Source organism: Notamacropus eugenii, chromosome 1 (genome assembly GCF_028372415.1).
Source record: "Notamacropus eugenii isolate mMacEug1 chromosome 1, mMacEug1.pri_v2, whole genome shotgun sequence".
Taxonomy (NCBI): domain Eukaryota; kingdom Metazoa; phylum Chordata; class Mammalia; order Diprotodontia; family Macropodidae; genus Notamacropus; species Notamacropus eugenii.
In genome coordinates this window covers 495,150,406-495,168,042 of record NC_092872.1, presented here as the reverse complement: position 1 = coordinate 495,168,042, position 17,637 = coordinate 495,150,406, and the positions used below count along the sequence as shown (strand labels likewise).

The 17,637-nt window shown below is 42.3% G+C and overlaps 1 protein-coding gene across 3 annotated transcripts in view; it reads right to left on the bottom strand.

The window, feature by feature from the left end:
• The window catches only part of CACNA1B (calcium voltage-gated channel subunit alpha1 B), a 254,918-nt gene that overhangs the window by 144,468 nt on the left and 92,813 nt on the right, over positions 1-17,637 (bottom strand). For all 3 annotated transcript variants that reach the window (XM_072633213.1, XM_072633211.1, XM_072633212.1), the window contains one exon: positions 16,057-16,266. In XM_072633213.1, coding sequence (XP_072489314.1) covers positions 16,057-16,266 — 210 coding nt within the window. The remainder of the gene's footprint in view (positions 1-16,056; positions 16,267-17,637) is intronic.

Genomic DNA, 17,637 nt, shown 5'->3' with positions numbered 1-17,637 from the left:
TGGTCAGTTTAATCTTCAAGGCCTCCCATCTGTGTAGAGAACCATGTCAGGGAAGCACCAACACCCCTGGCTGTGGGCTAGGTTAGGTGGCTGGTGGGAGAAAGAGGCTGGGTGCTGGCCTACTTCTCCTTTTCCAAGGTCCAGGCATTCAGAAACTCAGTTTTACTAGTTCATTCACTGACGATGCTCACGAGACTTGGGTTTTGATATACAAACTCTCAGAAGATGGTTGTACACACCAAGACTCTGTCTCTCAGGTCTTAGGCAACATATCAGATAGTGAGGTTCTCTGGCAGCCCTTCCTTTTGAGTTTAGACAGGACCAATATTTGCAGGCCCTACCTTTCTCTGAGAATACCAAGGGGAATGGGTGTTCTTAGCCCATCCCAGGAATCCCAGAGACTGCTGAGGACCAGTCTGCCAGCCAGCTTCTTTAGACAGACACAAAGATAGCCTTCTTAAGGCTCAAATGAACCAATGCAAGCAAGTCAGGCCAGGAAAACATTATATACAGCTTCCAAAGTAAATGAAAAGACCATATACACACATAGAAAACCCTGAAAAATGTGTAATTACAATGACTAAACTTGGCCCTGGAGAAGAGATGAGAAAATCATATCCTTCCCTCCCTTTTTTGTAGAGGTAAGGGACCATGAGTGGCAATTACATTGGATTGGATTAAAAGTGCTCGTTCATTTTACAGAGCTGTCTTTTTTAAGTTCTTTAAAATTCTTTATTTTTATAATAAATATTATAATAAATAAATGACTCTCGGTTCTGGGGTGGGGGTGGGAGAAGTGAGTGGGTACTTTGCAAGGACTATTACTCTTTTTGTAGCCCTCACACAGTGCCTGGTACACAGTAGGCACTTCATGAATCCTTGTTGTCTTACTGATTTAAGCCAGGTACTTCTTCATGTTGAAGATCAGGAAAACTCTAGCCCATGGGCCTTAATTCTGTCCAGGCCACAAGACATGAACCAAGCAGAGATGTTACCAGTTATGTCTGCACTAGAAAATTCAGCAGAACTTGAGGAGTGACATTTGAACAGCAGCAGTAAGGAAAAAATGCACCTTTCTCATTGACAAATGAGATTATATTTCTAGAGCAAGGGATGAGGGCATTTTTTCCATTAGAAATGAGGAAAAATTTTAGGAACATCTGAGCTTCTGAACTTAAGGTAGGAATTAGAATGATTTTGTAAGCAATTATGGGTGATTTGTCCACCTTTGAGTTTAAATACTTGAAGCTTTTTGGAAAGAAGTTTTGGGGATCATAGAACATCAGACCTCAGAGAACAGCCAACCCCATCCCCACCTTCTTCATTTTACACAAGTAGAAATAGGTCCAGAGAGGCCAATTTCACAAGGTCACACAGCTAAAAAGTTTTAGAACTGGTATCAGAACTCATCTTTCTGAACTCCTCAGTGATACCACTGGCTGACTCTGGGCACTCTGACCAAGAATGTATCTCTTCCCCTGCCATCATATCAAACCAAAGTAATGAGAACCCCATAGTTCTGTACTAATAACCTAAAAGTCTGTGTCTTCTCGAAATCCTGCTTCCCCTGGCAGTCAACCAGTCAACAAGCTTTTATTAAGTGCTTACTAGCGCTTACTGAGCACAGCGCTAAGCGTGTTGGGGTATATGCAAAGAAAGGCAAAAATTTGGTCCTCACTATCTTCAAGAACCTGACATTCTCATGGGGGAGACAGTATGCCAACATTATACACAGCGTATGAAAAGCACATAAGAGATGCTTAATCAGTGTCTGCAGACTGATTCTCTTCTCCAAAGTCTTCCCAAGACCTTTCCCTTCCCTTATCCCTGGCCACTCTTCCTTGGTCAAAAGGGGGAGACTCATAATTCTTCCAAGGATTCTACTCCACGGAAGCCTGCAAGGATCATTAAGTAGATACCAATATGCCCACCCAGTGAGAAGGCTGCCCAACACAGAGTCAGTCAGAGTCTTGTAGAATCTTTAGACAAGCTAGTCCCTGCTGAGGGCCACCCACCCCGCCCCAGGTGTGTATAGAACCAAGGGGACAGGAGAGTCAAGAGACTCCTATTTGTCCTTTATCACTGGCCTGTTTCTCTGTAATTTATCTCATACATGTCCTGCCCCCTGCGGGACTTGATCTGATGCCTCACATAGGCATAAGAGTAACCTCAAAGCATTATCAGTCACCTGCTGGCAGCAACCTAAGGGGAGAGAAATAAAATTATCCTGAAGTAGAAACTTGGAGCCTCAGTAGTGTTTGCCAGAAACCACAAACCTGCAAAAACAACAAATGACCCAGAGAGGGGTGAGGGAGGGTGAACATCTCTAAGGAGCCACCCCACAAGAGTGGTACACAAGACTGAAGATTAATTTTCCATATGTACATTGTGCACCCTAGGGAAGGCAGAAAAGGAAGACTTTTTTTAATGGTCTGAAGAGATGTTCTTAGATGCACCCTAATCACCTAAGCAATAAATGTCCTTCTGTTTGATGTCTGTTGAGACATAGCCATATTTTAAGACTAATCTAAAAGAAGATCATGTCACTAATTACTCAGCTTGTAGGATCATAGAAAAATGGATTTAGAGCCATCTGGTCTAACTTTCTCATTTTATAATTCTGGAAACTGAGGCTCAGAGAGGGGAAATGACTTACCCATGGTCACACAGGTGAGAAAGGTGAGTCAACTCAAGTTCTCTGACTCACCATGTTGGTACCTCTACTTCTTATGGAAACACTACAAACGTGTTCTTCCTGCTCTTGAAGTATGGAGGTGTGGGGAGATGTCTGTGTTCCTTGTCCTGATTGGCTGAGAGGGAAGATCAAAAACTAATCCCTGGAGAGCTTTGCAGTCCACGGGAGCGTGTCTCCACTCTCCACAAAGAAACCCATTTGGAGAAACCCCTGAATCGTTTCATGGTCTCCATTAGCATGGTCCTGGGTAGCTCTTTGTACATGTACTTCCTAAAGATGTTTATGCTGTCAGCTGGGGAGGGGACCCTCCTACCACGTGAACCAAGGAGTTCTCCCTTCTAACCCACCCACCTTCAGATTCTCTAAGCACTCCCCTTTAAAGCTGGAATTGAATTCAAAAGCTCTTTGATCTCCATGACTCGAAGCTACAAAGCTCAGACTCCAAACTACAAAGCCCAGACTGCACAAACCCAGGACCACCTACCTGGTCTGGAGCAGGTGTTTCTGGGTGGGAGGCAGTGTCTTTAGATAGGTTAAATCCAGTTCAAGGTGGGGGATAGCAATCTCCCAGGACTCCCTAAGCAGCCAGGTCATCATCCTCCTTTTCCTGTCATTTCTTGTCTCTAGGACTGTTGCTCCCCTTGCATTCTACACTCTTCCTTCTCCTACCCCCTTCCCATCTCCTGTGTCAACTCTATAGTTCTCCCCACAAGCCCTCCAGCTCCACCTCCTCATGAAAGCTTCCCTGCCCACTCCAACCTCTAGTGCTCTCTCCCCCACCTACATTCCTCTCTGTACATGTGGCAGCTAATCCTGGACAATTTTGTATCAGGCTTGTTGCTCTCCTCTCCCCATGAGACATTCTGCAAGGGAAAGGCACACGCTGTTGTATTTGTCCAGCTCACAAATAAGGGGTCCTGCACAGGAGGGGACTGTGCAGTAGGAGCTCAGCAAGTATTTGCTGCATAAATTACTGAAGCCAGAGGGAAGGCTTCCTGGATTTCCAAGTAAAAATAAGAGAAAGGAGTAATATAAAAGAGGAAAAAGTCATTGAATCTTTGGCTTTTAAAGCAGGAAGATTTTAAAGCTGAAATTTCTCTCTCACACATACCCATACATATACATATATATATACATACACATATATAAAATACATATGTATATATTATGCACACACACACACACACACACATTTTAAAGAGTGGGAAATGAGGTTAAAAAACTTGTCCCAGATCCTTCAGGAAGTGGCAGTACCAGAATTTGAACCCAGAACTTTTGACTCCAAATACAATATTCTTTCCTGGCTTAAACCATACTACTTTCTAGAAAAGAAATGGGCAATATAATTAAAACTTAGTGATAGGATTTGTCATTGGGGAGGCAGTCCTGCATATGGAAGAAGGCTGAGCTAGAAAATCCAGGTTATAAGTAAGTAGAGGCCAGAAGCCTTAGGGTCAGAATTAGTTGGTCCTTTCAGAGGGGATGTATCAGAAGGTCCAAGGTTCCCAAGCCTCTGGCTTCCAGGGGGCATCTAATCTCAGACCCCAGAGGAACTGTATTCCCTCCCCTGTCCCCTAAAAATTTATCCCTCCTCCAAACTTCCCTATGCCAATTGAAGGCATAGCCATCCTCTTCCAGTCACCTAATGTTAAATCTTCTGAGTCATTCTTAACTCATTCCCCATATCTATTCAAATTTCCAAGTCTCATCCAAGACACCTCCATAGAATCTCTCAAATCCTTTTCCTTCTTGCCATTCAAGGTCACTAATTTGACTCATACTCTCATCACCTCTCATCTGGGCGACTGCAATTACCTCTGTTCTTCCAGCTTTTCCTCTTTCTAGGTTGTCTTCCACCGAACTGCAAAATTAATATTCCTAAGACATAGGTTTAACCAACTCATTCCCCTACTCAAAAGGTTCACTGGTTTCCTGTTGCCTCAAGGATATAATGCAAACTCTTCAGCCTGGAATTTGAAATCCTCTACAATTTGGTATGTAGTAGGCACTTAATAAATGTTCATTGACTGACTGATGCCCACCTACTTTTTCAAATTTATTTCGTATTACTTTTATATATTCTATATCTTTGCCAAACTAGCCTACTATTGCTTTTCCCCCAAATTCAACATGTCATTTCCCATTTCCCAGACTATATAGACTGTAGACTGCCCCCTCTCCCCATCTCTTAGAATTCCTGGCTTCCTTCAGGGCTGAACTCAGGTGCCACTTCATTGGAAAGCTCTTCCTGATTCCCCTCAATTCTTAGTGCCCTCCATTTCCATATATATACATATATACCCACATACATATACTTATATACACACATACATACACATACTTATCTGCATAAATGATGAATCCCCTAAAATATAGTCTTTTTTAGGACTGAAAAGGCCTATTTTTTCTTATCTTAGTATCTCCAGTGTCTAGCATGGGGCCCTGTACATGTTTCTTAAATTGAACTGAACTGAATGTGCTTCTGTAGCTGTCAGAACAGTAGAGATGGATGGGAGTTCTTTGGATGGAGGTCACTTGATGACCTTGGAAATCAGCCATAAGCTTAGGGTCTTATGACACACAGCTTCGTCTAGGGGCTGAAAGTGTCTTATGGGTCCCAGCATCTATTCAGGCTGAAAATTCAATTTAACTGTCCTAAACAGAAGTATTTCATAATGGGATTTAATAAGGGAAAAAAGTTTAGTACAAATAATCTAATCTTATTTTAAACATGCGTTTCAAGGCAATGACAGTTCTGATTCCTTCTTGGTCTGGTTGCCTGCCCTGTACGTCCCCCTCAGGCAGGTAGCAGCTCATCTCTGTCACCCCCTGACTGACAAATGACATTTCTAGTCAGTCCAGTTCAATTCGATTCAATTCAACAGACACTTATTAAGAGCCTATTACATGCAAGGCCCGGGGGAAAGATACAAACATAAAATGGGACAATCAGAAATCACTGGCTATGTCTGTACAATCCGTAAACATTCAGAGGAAAAGTGAAATGTTCAGTCAGCTTGCATAATGTCCATGGTCTGTATTTGGCAAAACTGGCAGAATGAATTTACTTAACAAAAGAATTTTTAATTTTTCAACCAGGTACAACAATATTTTAAAGTCAGGGCAATTTAATAACCTACCCCAGATCATACAGCAGGCCATGGTGGATCTATAGAGACCCCTTATCGCAGCACTTGGGCCAGTGCAGTATCCAGAGAGTAAGAATTGGCAGCCAATCCCATTCACTAATAGGCAGTGAGACAGGATGAAGGCTGAAATGCTTGACCCTTGTATGAGACTAGTTCATAAGATTTCATTCATACCTCTCCCCCAGGTCAAGGTCACTGTTCTCTCACCTCACTCCCTTTAGCAAGCAGCACTTGCTCTTGGCTGGCATTTACTTGGTTGCAAACCCTAGAACCAGTCAACAAGGCAACCAATCTAACCTAGTTGTTGTTGTTCAGTCATTTTCAGGTGTGTCTGACTCTGTGACCCCTTTTTGGGGTTTAATTGGCAAAGTGGTTTGCCATTTCCTTCTCCAACTCATTTTACAAATGAGGAAAATGAGGCAAAAAGTTAAATTACTTGTGCAGAACCACACAACTAGTAAGTGTCTGAGATCACATTTTAACTCAGTCTCCCTGACTCCAGGCCTGACACTTACTCCATTGTGCTGCCTAGATGCCCACTGTAACATAGGCTGGGGATTATATGACCCATGAGTACCCTTGTGGGTCCATCAGAAGCTGTGGGCTAAGGAAGGAACTTGGGTCTGAGTTTACACGATGACCATTTGTATCCTTGCTCCTAAGGATTGAAACACCAAGCTTGGGCTTGGTTAGACATACCCTCTCTTGTCCTGGGCAGTACCACAGAGTATACCCACTTTTTATTTCCCAAACCCCCAACCCACCCTTTGATGTAGCAGTCCTGCCACTGAGCATATATCCCAAGGAAGTCAAGGTCTAGGAAGTCAAAACACAGAAAAAAAGGTCATGTGTGTATGAAAATGTTCATAGCAATGATTTTTGTATGATAGCAAAACACTAAAAATAAAGTAGGTACACATCAGTTGGGGAATGGCTAGACAAACTCTGGTATGGTAATTAATAGAATGTGTATCTAACTTCTCTCTCTTGAATTTCAGGTCTACATTACCAAAAACCTGATGGATAGCTCCAACTGGATATCCATCAGCATCTCAAACTCAACATGTCCAAGATAAAAATCATTATCTTCATAAACACACACACATGCACACCTGCTCCTCCAAATTTCAGTCACTTTTAAGGGCACTACCATCCCACAAATAATGCTGGTTCATATCCTTGGAATCATCCATAACTTCTCATTCTCTTTCATATTCCATATGCTAATCTCAAGATTCAATACAATGACCAGTCTTGGTCCCAGAGGACAGAGAATGATGGCCTCTGATGTCCTTCCCAGCTCTAGGTTTATGACCCTATGATTCTCTTGGAGGATAGGTGAGGGACCACAAGTGTAAAATGATGAAAACACTGTAGTCTTGGTTGCCATATCTTATTTGTTTTTCTCTGTTATAAAGAAAGGGTTCTATAAAGAGGGAGACATATTTTAAAATGATTATGGAATATAAAAACAAAAGGTAATAATAAATAATTATTAAGTTTCCAGTCTTGCTCATCTTCTATGAGCAGGTAATACCCAAGAAACAATAATTTCCAAATTCTTTTTTTAACTTAATGTGCTACCTATGCATAAACAAAGAGGTACATTCTATAGGCTTTAACAGTGAAAGTACCCCTAAACCTAGGGTTGTTGTGTGGTTCTAAGGAGATTTCACACACATGAATGTTTGTGGCCAGTATAGTTTTTCATATTCACCTGTCCATGATCTGAAGGCCTACACAAATTCCTCAAAATGGAAGAGTTCATAAAAGTAATCCCTCTGTCTCTCGAATCCAGTATTGGTTCATTCACTAACTAACATTTAGTTGACTTTGGTCAATGTCCCATCCCGAACATACATACTCTCTAGCTAACATCCATCCAGTCTCCAGCACAAACACTCTAGTCTTGATCACTCTTGGCCCAGGGGACAGTCTCTAATACACCCTCCAACTGTTGAGGTCAATGCTTTCGATCACCCGGGATGGTGAGTTTCAGTTTTTCTCTGGAAAACAACACTTCTTTCAACAGCCACACCCAATTTCTCACTAAGTCAATAGGTTAAACTGATCAATAACAGCCACAGAGATTTCCTTTACATGAGTGTGTACGTTTTAATCTAAGGTTCTGAACTCATTAAAAATGTTTTTATTAATAAAATTATTATTTATTTTAAACATTCATTTAAAAAATGTTTTGAGGTCTGAATTCCCTCCCTCCTGCCTACCCTTCTCCAATCATTGAGGAGGCAAGCAATAGGATATCAATTATATATATTAAATTATGCAAAATATATTTCTATATTAGCCATGTTGTTTAAAAAAAAAAGCAAGAAAAAAGAAAGTGAAAAAAATATACTTCAGTCTGCACTCGAGTTCATCATAGAAGTTTTCTTACTAGCCCCAAAAGGGTACAATACCATGAAAGCCTCCATTTCATTAGAGCTCAGTGTGAAGTGTTAATGGTAGGCCTAGTCTGGAACTGTCCCAAAGTCACTTCCTTGTGACTCAACTCAATCACCACTTTCTCCAGTAAGCCTTTCCTTATCTCCTCAGCTACTAGACGTGAGTAAGGAACCTGTAACCTCCAGGGGCCACGTGTGGTCCTCTAGGTCCTCAAGTGTGGCCCTTTGACTTTGAATCCAAACTTTACAGAACAAATCCTCTTCATAAAAGATTTGCTCACCCCTGTGTTAGTGTCTCTTCCCCAAATTACTTTATCATTTTCTATCTACCATGTGTGAGTGTGTGTATGTGTGCATGCACGTGCATATCTCCTTTCCCTGATATAATAGAGTCTCCTTGAAGGTAGGGACCGTTTTGCTCATGTCTTTGTATTCCTAATGTGGTACCTTGCACATAGTAGGTACTTTTGATAAATGCCTGTTGATTGACTGACTGAACCCCCTAATTCAAGGACTGCTCAAGAAAACATGGATCCCCAAGGTAGATAAAAGGTGAAACAGCTATGCAAAAGGTAGGATGCTTTCACAATGCTATCTGTGAACCTAAAAGACTGCTAAACTCAATTTTAAACATGTGAAAGAAAAAGAGACAGACAAAAAGATCAAGACAGAGAGAAAAGAACAAGGCAGAGAGAAAAATTTACCAGCCTTGACATTTTCATGAAAATAAGCCAAAAGGGAAAAATCCATGTTGGCTTTTATAAACAGCTCCTAAGAGAATTAAGAGAAAACACCATAACTGACTCTTCCCTGTGGACTCACAGCGTAACTGTGTCTTTGGGGAGTGTTTCTAGGCATGGGAGAATTTCTCAAAGGTTCAATTCTAGTCTCCTCTCACCTTCTCAGGCTAAGCCTCTAAGACTAGATCTCCTGACCACAGTGCCCTAGAGAACAGAACCTAGGCCTCTAATCCCCCAAACTGCCATGGCACAGCATGGCCCAATCTAAGTGCACAAGATTTCTGTGTAAACACCATCACCTGTCCAGCCTCTTGTTAGGTATGATTTGAGAACTGGTAGTCCAGGGAATCTGGGAAGACACTCAAGAAAGGGTTATTCTTTGAAATAAAGATGAGCCTGATCTCAGGCTTACTCTCAGCAAAGACCCTATTTTATGATCCAAGGAGAATTTTGTGTGTAGTATGTCTTCTCTAGAGTCTAAAGGCAGAGATTGAATCTACTCTTGAAGGCAGGGGTAGGTACAGGGGACGTATGAGAGGTTCCAGGGACTAAGCCAGCTCACAGGAAGGAAAAAAGGGATGAGTCTCTCCTAGCTGTGCAGAAGAATAAGACTGAAGCTAAGCAAGGGAAAAATCAAGCAAGGAAGTGACCTCTACAAGCCTCTCCCCACCAGAAATGACTCAGTTCTGAGACTTTGCATCTCTGGACATCTCCTTATTTATCTCTCCATTGTCTGGTCCTGTGGGATCAGTGGCAACAAAAACCTAAAAGGATTTCAGGTTTGTTTAAAGGGCAGTCAGGAAAGGCTATAGACCAGGAGTGCATTCAATCCCTGACTCTGCAGCTGGGTCAGGGAAGGCATAATACCAGCAGGCAGTACTCAGAGATGGCATGGAAGAAGGACAGGGACATCGTGGCAATAGCGTAGTCAGCCTCAGAATAAGATGATGTAGGTCTGAGACCTACCTCTGACACATACCAGACCAAACAGGAGCAGCCACAAGGACTAACACATAATAAAAGCTTAGCTCCACAGTGACCTGGAGATGCCATTTAGCCAGAGGTAGGAGTGACAGTGTGGTGCCTAGCCCTGAAATCCAACCAATCTGAAATTGGTTGTGCCTTTAAAGATGGGCATCCTGGCATCTAGACTGGCTGCACAGCAATCTCAGTTTCAGATCAACTGGCCCAAAACACCAGCTCACACACAAGAGCACCTCTTCTACAATGCCACGTGGGAAAAGTATCCTTTCTGTACCAAATGATCTTTTTAAGGCAGACCAACATCTCTTGGTATATATATTTATGTATATATGTATACATAGAGAGAGAGAAATAGAGATACATAAATAAACAGCTAGGTAACTCAATAGGTAGAGTGCCAGATCTGGAGTCAGAAAGAATTGAGTTCAAATGTGGTTTCAGACAGTTACTAGCTGTGTGATCCTGGGCAAGTCCCTAAACCCTGTTTCCCTCAGTTTCCTCACCTGTCAAATGAGTTGGAGAAGGAAATGGCAAACCACTCCAGTGTCTTCACCAAGAAAACCCCAAATGGAGTCACAAAGAGTTGGACATGACTCAACAACAAAATATGTGCATGTATTATATGTATAATATGTATTATATATGTATATACATATACATTAATACACAAACATACACGTATGTATATATGTGTGTATTAATTTTTACAGGGTGACCCAAAAGTCTTAGTACAATTTTAAGGTATTAAAGCCATATTTTAAAGTTTGAATCAGCATAGGATTAGCTAGTTCTAGAAAAGGCTAAAGACTAGAGAGTCTTATCTGATTGGGGGGGAGGGGCAGGGCAGGTAATCTGGGAAAGGTCCCAGCCAAGGGTATCTTCTAGAAGCTGTATTGATGCAATGTATATTTTTGTATATTCTTCTTGTCTCCTCCATTATAATATAAACTCTTTTCAAGCAAAGATTGCTTGATTCTCTATGTGCAAACAATGGCATATAGTAGATGCTTGATCAATACTCTTTGACTTCTGCTGAATGATTATAGGCCATTTTGTTAGATGATAGGTCTACAATACTGATTGCTAGAGGAAGCAATAGCAACACACTTTTGAGGGGGTGAGGGGCTTTTATTTCATTCTGATTTCATTCTTGCAAATAGTCCCAGTGAGGAAACTCCCTCTACCAAGGCAGATGGACACCTGTTCTGTTGCTTACAGTCTCACAGCCTGACGGAGGTACTATCAACACCTCCATGGTACTATGAGGTAAGCTATAGAGAGGCAGGTCCAAGGTGGTGTGACTCTGGGTAAGTCACGCAATCTCTCTGTGCTCTAGGCAACTCTCTAAGATGCTAGGTTGAGGAGAAGGTGCAACCTGTTTTGGTGGAAGAAGTTTCCTCATCTGGGAAATTCCTATTCTAGTCCAATCCCCATATCTCCACAAGACAGAGACAGAGATAGATGATATAGTCACAGATATAGTCGATATAGATGATACAGAGATAGAATAGACATAGATGTAGACATATTGAGTCTCATAAAAGTTTTCAGGATGCAAAGGCATTTTCCACTTTCAATACCAGAAATCTAAATGAGTGAACTAAGCAGAATTGGGGAAACAATACACACAATGCCGACAACAATATAAATGGAGAGAACCAAAAAAATGAAACTCAACACTCTGTAATTATAATGACCATGCTGGGGCCCAGAGAACAGATGAGAAAACACATCTCCCTCCCTTCTTTTGCTGGGGTTGGGGTGGGGGGGGATGTGGAACATCGTGTGTATTGTCTGATGCTGCTGAGGTTGGTTAGTTTTGTTAAACTGCCTTTTTTCCCCATTCTTTCTTTTCTATTCTTTGTTATAAGAGCAGAGTTACAGGAGGAAGAGAGGGAGGGATACAGCTGAAAATGAAATTGACGTAAAAACAAAAGATATCAATAAAAGTGTTTTTTAAAAATTAATGAATCAAGACACAGCCCAAGGCCTGCCTTGATGCTCTGTCAGGAGTGGAAGATTCAAAAATAACTCAGTAACTAGCTGCTCTGCTGCTTATGGTCACAGCCTCAGTCTCCCCCTTCCTCACTCCAAACTTGTCAAGTCACCGAAACCCCACCTTCCCTCATAGAGCCCCTGCCCCCTTCTTATTCCTGTCCCATGCCAAACTTCTTCAAGTTGTCCATATATATTGGATGACTTCTTCCCTGTTCCTCTCTTTGGTAAGCCCCCACTCATCTGACCCCTACCATTCTGTTGGAACTGCTCTCTTAGAGGTAGCCGATCCCCCCCAAATCACCAAATCCAAAGGTCTTTTCTCAGTTTTCATCCTCATTCACTTCTCTGCATTAGGTGGTACTTCTGACCACCAGCTCCTTCTCAATGCTCTCTTCTCCTTAGACTTAGGTTCAGTTGTTCCTAGCTTTCCTCCCTACATTTTCTCCCTGGACAATCAATCTTATTCATTCCCATGGTCTCAGTTATTAACCCACCACACAAATAACTCACCAAGCTCTGCCTCTAATACTGAGATCTCTTTTCAGTTCCAGACCACATCTCCACCTGCCTGTGGAACCCCAATAATAAATAGCTTGCATTGACACAGAGTTTCAAGGTTTGCAATGCACTTTACAAACATTGCCTCATCTTTATCCACACAGGAACCCTGGGGAGATAGGTACTATTGTTAGCCCCATCTTACAGTTGAGGACACAGAAGAAAAGAGAGGTTAAGTGACTTGCCCAGGGTCACACAGCTAATAAGTGCATGAGGTCAAATTTGGACTCAAGATTTCCTGACTCCAGGCCCACCACTCTATTCACCAGATCAGATAGCTAGCTGTAATAAATGACAACAATTTTTAACATGTACAAAATAAAGTTTATTATCTTCCTCCTCCCAGCTTCCTTCTACTTCTGACTTAACTATCCCTGCCTGTGACACCAATATTCAGCCTGGTTCCTAGTTTCAAAATTCGGGTTTCATCTTAGACATTGCCCTATCCCCCAGACCTCATATTTAATGAATTACCATCAAGATCTCACATATAACTTGCTTTACTCCCCTCTCCTGCATATAACAGCTTCTTTTTTGTATTATATAGCCATTCAAATTATATTTGAATAATATATTTGAATATTATATAGCCATTCCTTGAGGACAGGGAACAGAGGTTTTAACCTAAACTCTTTTAATCTAAACACTTAGCATGAGGATCCAGATGTCAGGCACTTTGTAAATGCTCCTTGAATTAAAAAAAATTGAGATAGGCGAGTTAAGCACCTGATAAACTGATTCCCCCATCCCCATTCCTTCATAGACAAAGTTTGTTCAGAGTTTAGCCAGGAGCTGTAACCAGGCTATTGAAGTCCCCCAACATGGTTTGAAATCTAAGAGTCTTTTTTTTTGCCTCTTACAAGCTGAGAAATTTCCAGAAACTGAATAGCTAGAAGAAGTTCTAAATTTATGATTTCTAATTGCCTCTGCACAATAGCCTATTATTTCTCTAATGACCATCCTGGCTCACTGTCCCCACATCCCTCCAGTCCCCCAGCTGGGTCCATTTACCAACCCTCCCCATTCTCCTCCCACCCCGCCTCCTGGACTGCCCCCAGGCTCAGCCCAGAACAAGGAACAAGCCGAACAAAGGCAGAGAAATATAAGGAAAGCCTGGCTGGGCCTGCCCCAGCTGTGCACTCTGTTCCTGGTAATAGGACTGTTGCCTTCCTTCATGACCAGGCATTTGTCTCACAGCCCTTTCCAGTAAATGCATCACCATCTCACTTCTCATTTCCAGGCTCCTCCCATGGTGGCCCTCCCGACATTCCAGCTCCTTCAGGATTGAGACTCTTCACTTATTCTTATCAGTCTTCCCAGAAGAGTCATGTCCTGAGCCTATGTTTGGTTACTTACTCCCTGACACCAGACTCCCTAATGCCAAACTTATGTCCAGTCCCACATCTACCACCAAATCTCCCACTGCCTGCCTCTAGACTTTCTACCTGTCACCTATGGCCACACTCCCAGGACTCTTTGCCTGCTGATTCAACCATCCTCCTCATATTACAAGTAGGTACATTTGCAGATGGCCTTCCCCCATCACCTATGGCCACACTCCCAGGACTCTTTGCCTGCTGATTCAACCATCCTCCTCATATTACAAGTAGGTACATTTGCAGATGGCCTTCCCCCATCACCAGGTAGACTTTCTTATCTCTAGTCTAGCCTGTCCTAGAACATGCCAATCCTGTACTAACTCAGGATTTGACACCTATAATTTTTACCATTTTGGCCCAAGGACAAACTCAAAGGCAAATTTCCATTTCTCTTTGTATTACAGCAGCAGATCTCAAAGTGTGGTCCTCACCCCCAGGGATCCTGAGATCCTTTCAGGGGGCCTAGACCCATTCAGGAGGCCCACAAGGTCAAAATCATTTTCATAAATATACTACTACATTATTTTCCTATTGCAGTACTCCTCCTTAAAATGCTCTAATCTTAATCCCCTTTTTCACCTTCATATTTGTGTGAAGTCCCATTTTATTCATATATTCACCCAACAGAACATATCACAACAATTTGAATGTAGAGACAGATAGGAAAATCCAAGCTGTTTCTTACTAAATCAAACATAAAAACAATTCACAAAAATGTGTGAAGAAATGCCACTCTTCTCACTCAATTTTTCATTTTGAAAAATATAGTTATTTTTCATTAAAATATACTATTTGTATTAACCTATTGTTATTTCTAAATGACTTAAAAATAAATATTTAAAATTTTATAGGTTTTTCATCTCCAATGTGGCAAATATCAATAGATATATCCCACACAACCCAAATGTCTTTGGGGGTATGCTCAATAATTTTTGAAAATAACAAAGGGCTCTAAAACCAGAAAGACTGAGAATTGCTAGCTCAAAAAAAAAACAGGTACAGTTTCAGTTCCCCTTCTTCATTCTTAGTATAAATGTAGCTCTGGAAGTAATGTGGTATAGTGTGGTGAGCACAGAAGTTGGAGTTGGAGAAAGTGGGATTGAACCCAGTAACTTTGACGCTATGTGAACCCATCACTTATTTACTATGTGACGTTGGATAAGCAACTTGAACTCTCTTAGTTATGAGGAGACTGGCCACTAAGGTCTCTTTCAGATGACAAGTCATCACCCTACGAATAAATAATGATGATGATGATGATTAATAATAAATACCAAGAAGGACTGAAAGTCACATCTACCAGCAGGGGGAGATATCGTGAAGTTTCAGAATCTGAGCCCTGGCTGGGACTTCAAGTATCACAGTAAGAAGGGGTCACTGCCTATGTAATGAATGGTCTCATTCTCACCCTGGCTTGAGTTGTGGGAGAAAGAGGAGGAAAGAGCAGTCCATACCCTCTCTATGAACACCTGAAGATATTATACCCTCAGACAACTTTCTCCTCTTCCCCCCCTTACTGCCCCCTTCCCCCTACTCACTGTTCCTATTGCCCTGGAACTAAAGGGTCACCACTTGGAATGTGAATCCTGGGAAGAGTGAGGTCAGCTAGCAGTGGGAGGTGTCGTCCCATCAAGGCTGAAGTTTCTATGAAAGAAGGACCTCTCTCTCCTGCTGAAGGGGAACTATTCTATCAGCCTCTCAACCATGAGCTTCTGGGAAAAAGTCTGGGGTCTAGTTCCAACCTAGTTCCATCTTCCCCGTGCCCTAAAAGAACCCAGAGGTCAGCTAGGAGATGTGCCCAAAGGGCAGTAGCAGTTCTAGCTTCTTGGCCTGGAAATTACCTGCCACTAATGCTGGCTTCCTGATCCTACTTTGGTCTAGGGTCTCAAGAGTAGGCTGAAGCACACAGGATTTTAGGTTGGGGGGACATGTCCCCCTTCCAATTGGAGCCCCACACTGTTCTCCCCAGTCAGGCCACCTTAATTCTGACAATTAAAGTTTAGACCAGAAGGAACTCAAAAAAAGAGAAAGTGAGGAGGAAGAAGGAAAGAAAGGGATGGAGGAGTGACAGGTAGGTGACACTTGTAGGAAAAGGGGGTGGGGAAAGGAAGAAGGAGAGGAAGAGGTGAGCATAGTCTGCATACATACACAGAGCATTGGTGAGCCTCTGGGGCTGGTGATAGTGCACCATGGCTACACACAGTGTATTCAACGCCACAACACAGAGGACTATCCAGTAGAAGGTCTGGGCTTTCACCATGCGGCGGATGAAAAAGCGAAACATCTTCTCTTTCCTCCGGAAATAGGAGGAGCTGTCAGTCTTCCCGCTCTTCAGACTAGCTCGAGCAAATGGAGAACCTGGACACAGAGGAAGCCAAGGCACAGTCAGCATGCCTGCTCAGCCCACCATTACCTACCCCTACTCTGCTACCTCATTCTATTCCCTTTTCCAGCTTTGACAGATTATATTCTAAGATCTCTTCTATCTCTGATAGTTCTATGATCCCTTGCAGGTATGAAACCTGATGTTCTAAGGTCTCTTTCAGCTCTGACTCTTCCTGATCCCATTTGGGGTTTTCTTGACAAAGATCCTGGAGTGGTTTGCCATTTCCTCCTTCAGATCATTTTACAAATGAGGAAACTGAGGCAAACAGGGTTAAGAGACTTGTATAGGGTCACAGAGCTAGTAAGTGTCTGAGGCCAGATCCAAACTCAGAAAGATGAATCTTTCTGTCTCCAGGTTTGACACTCTTTGGAACAGATCCTAATGTTGGGAAAGACTGAAAGCAAAAGGAAAAGGGATAGCAGAGGATGAGATGGATGCATAGTGTCATGGAAACAATGAACATGAACTTAGACTTCAAGTAATGGTGGAGGATAGAAGGGACTGGTGTGCTGTGGTCCACGAGGTCAAGGAGAGTCAGACACAATGGAATGACTGAACAACAACCAGCCCTGATGGGTTATGTTCTAAGGTCTCTTGAAGCTGTGACAGGCTATGTTCTAAGGCTTCTCACAGCTATGACAGGCTATGTTCTAAGATCTCTTTCAGTTCTCATCTTCTGTGTTCTAAGGTCCCTTCAGTTCTTACATTCCAGGAGTTTAGACTTAACAGATGTACATTTCAACTCACATGAATATGCATAGTTGCCCATGAACATCCATCTGAACCCACATACGTTTCACTAGTTCAACATACTGATATACCTGAGTGCTTGCTATCTGAGGTTCAAGTAGTCCCCTCATCTTCAGCTTTCCATTCCTACAGTCCCCTACTCTAGTTTCTTCATCCTCACTTTTCACCTGGATTAGCATAACAGCTTCTCTCCTTCCCTATAAGTCCAGACTGCCAGAATAATTTTCCTAAAGTCCAGCTCAGACTGTGTCACTCTTATAACCCAACATGCAACATGGTGCTCTACCACCTACAGGATAAAGTCCAGACTTCTTATCTGATATTTAACCAGCTAAGTGCTGCCTGGTGCCTGTGCACAATTTACTCCTTCCTGTCTTGCTTCCATGTCTTTTCAGGAGCTGGTCCTCTGCATAAATGCCTTTCTTCCCCTCTCCTCAGCACCTTAGATTGTGCCAGAAAATGCTGTCACTAAGCCAGGAGAAGCTTTGTGGCTCAAGTCAGAAATTCCCAGGCTAAGTTGTAGAATGGCTGCTGGTTTAGTGTTTAAAGAGCAAAGTTATGTACCACATGCAAATTTAGTGCTGAGAGGAAGT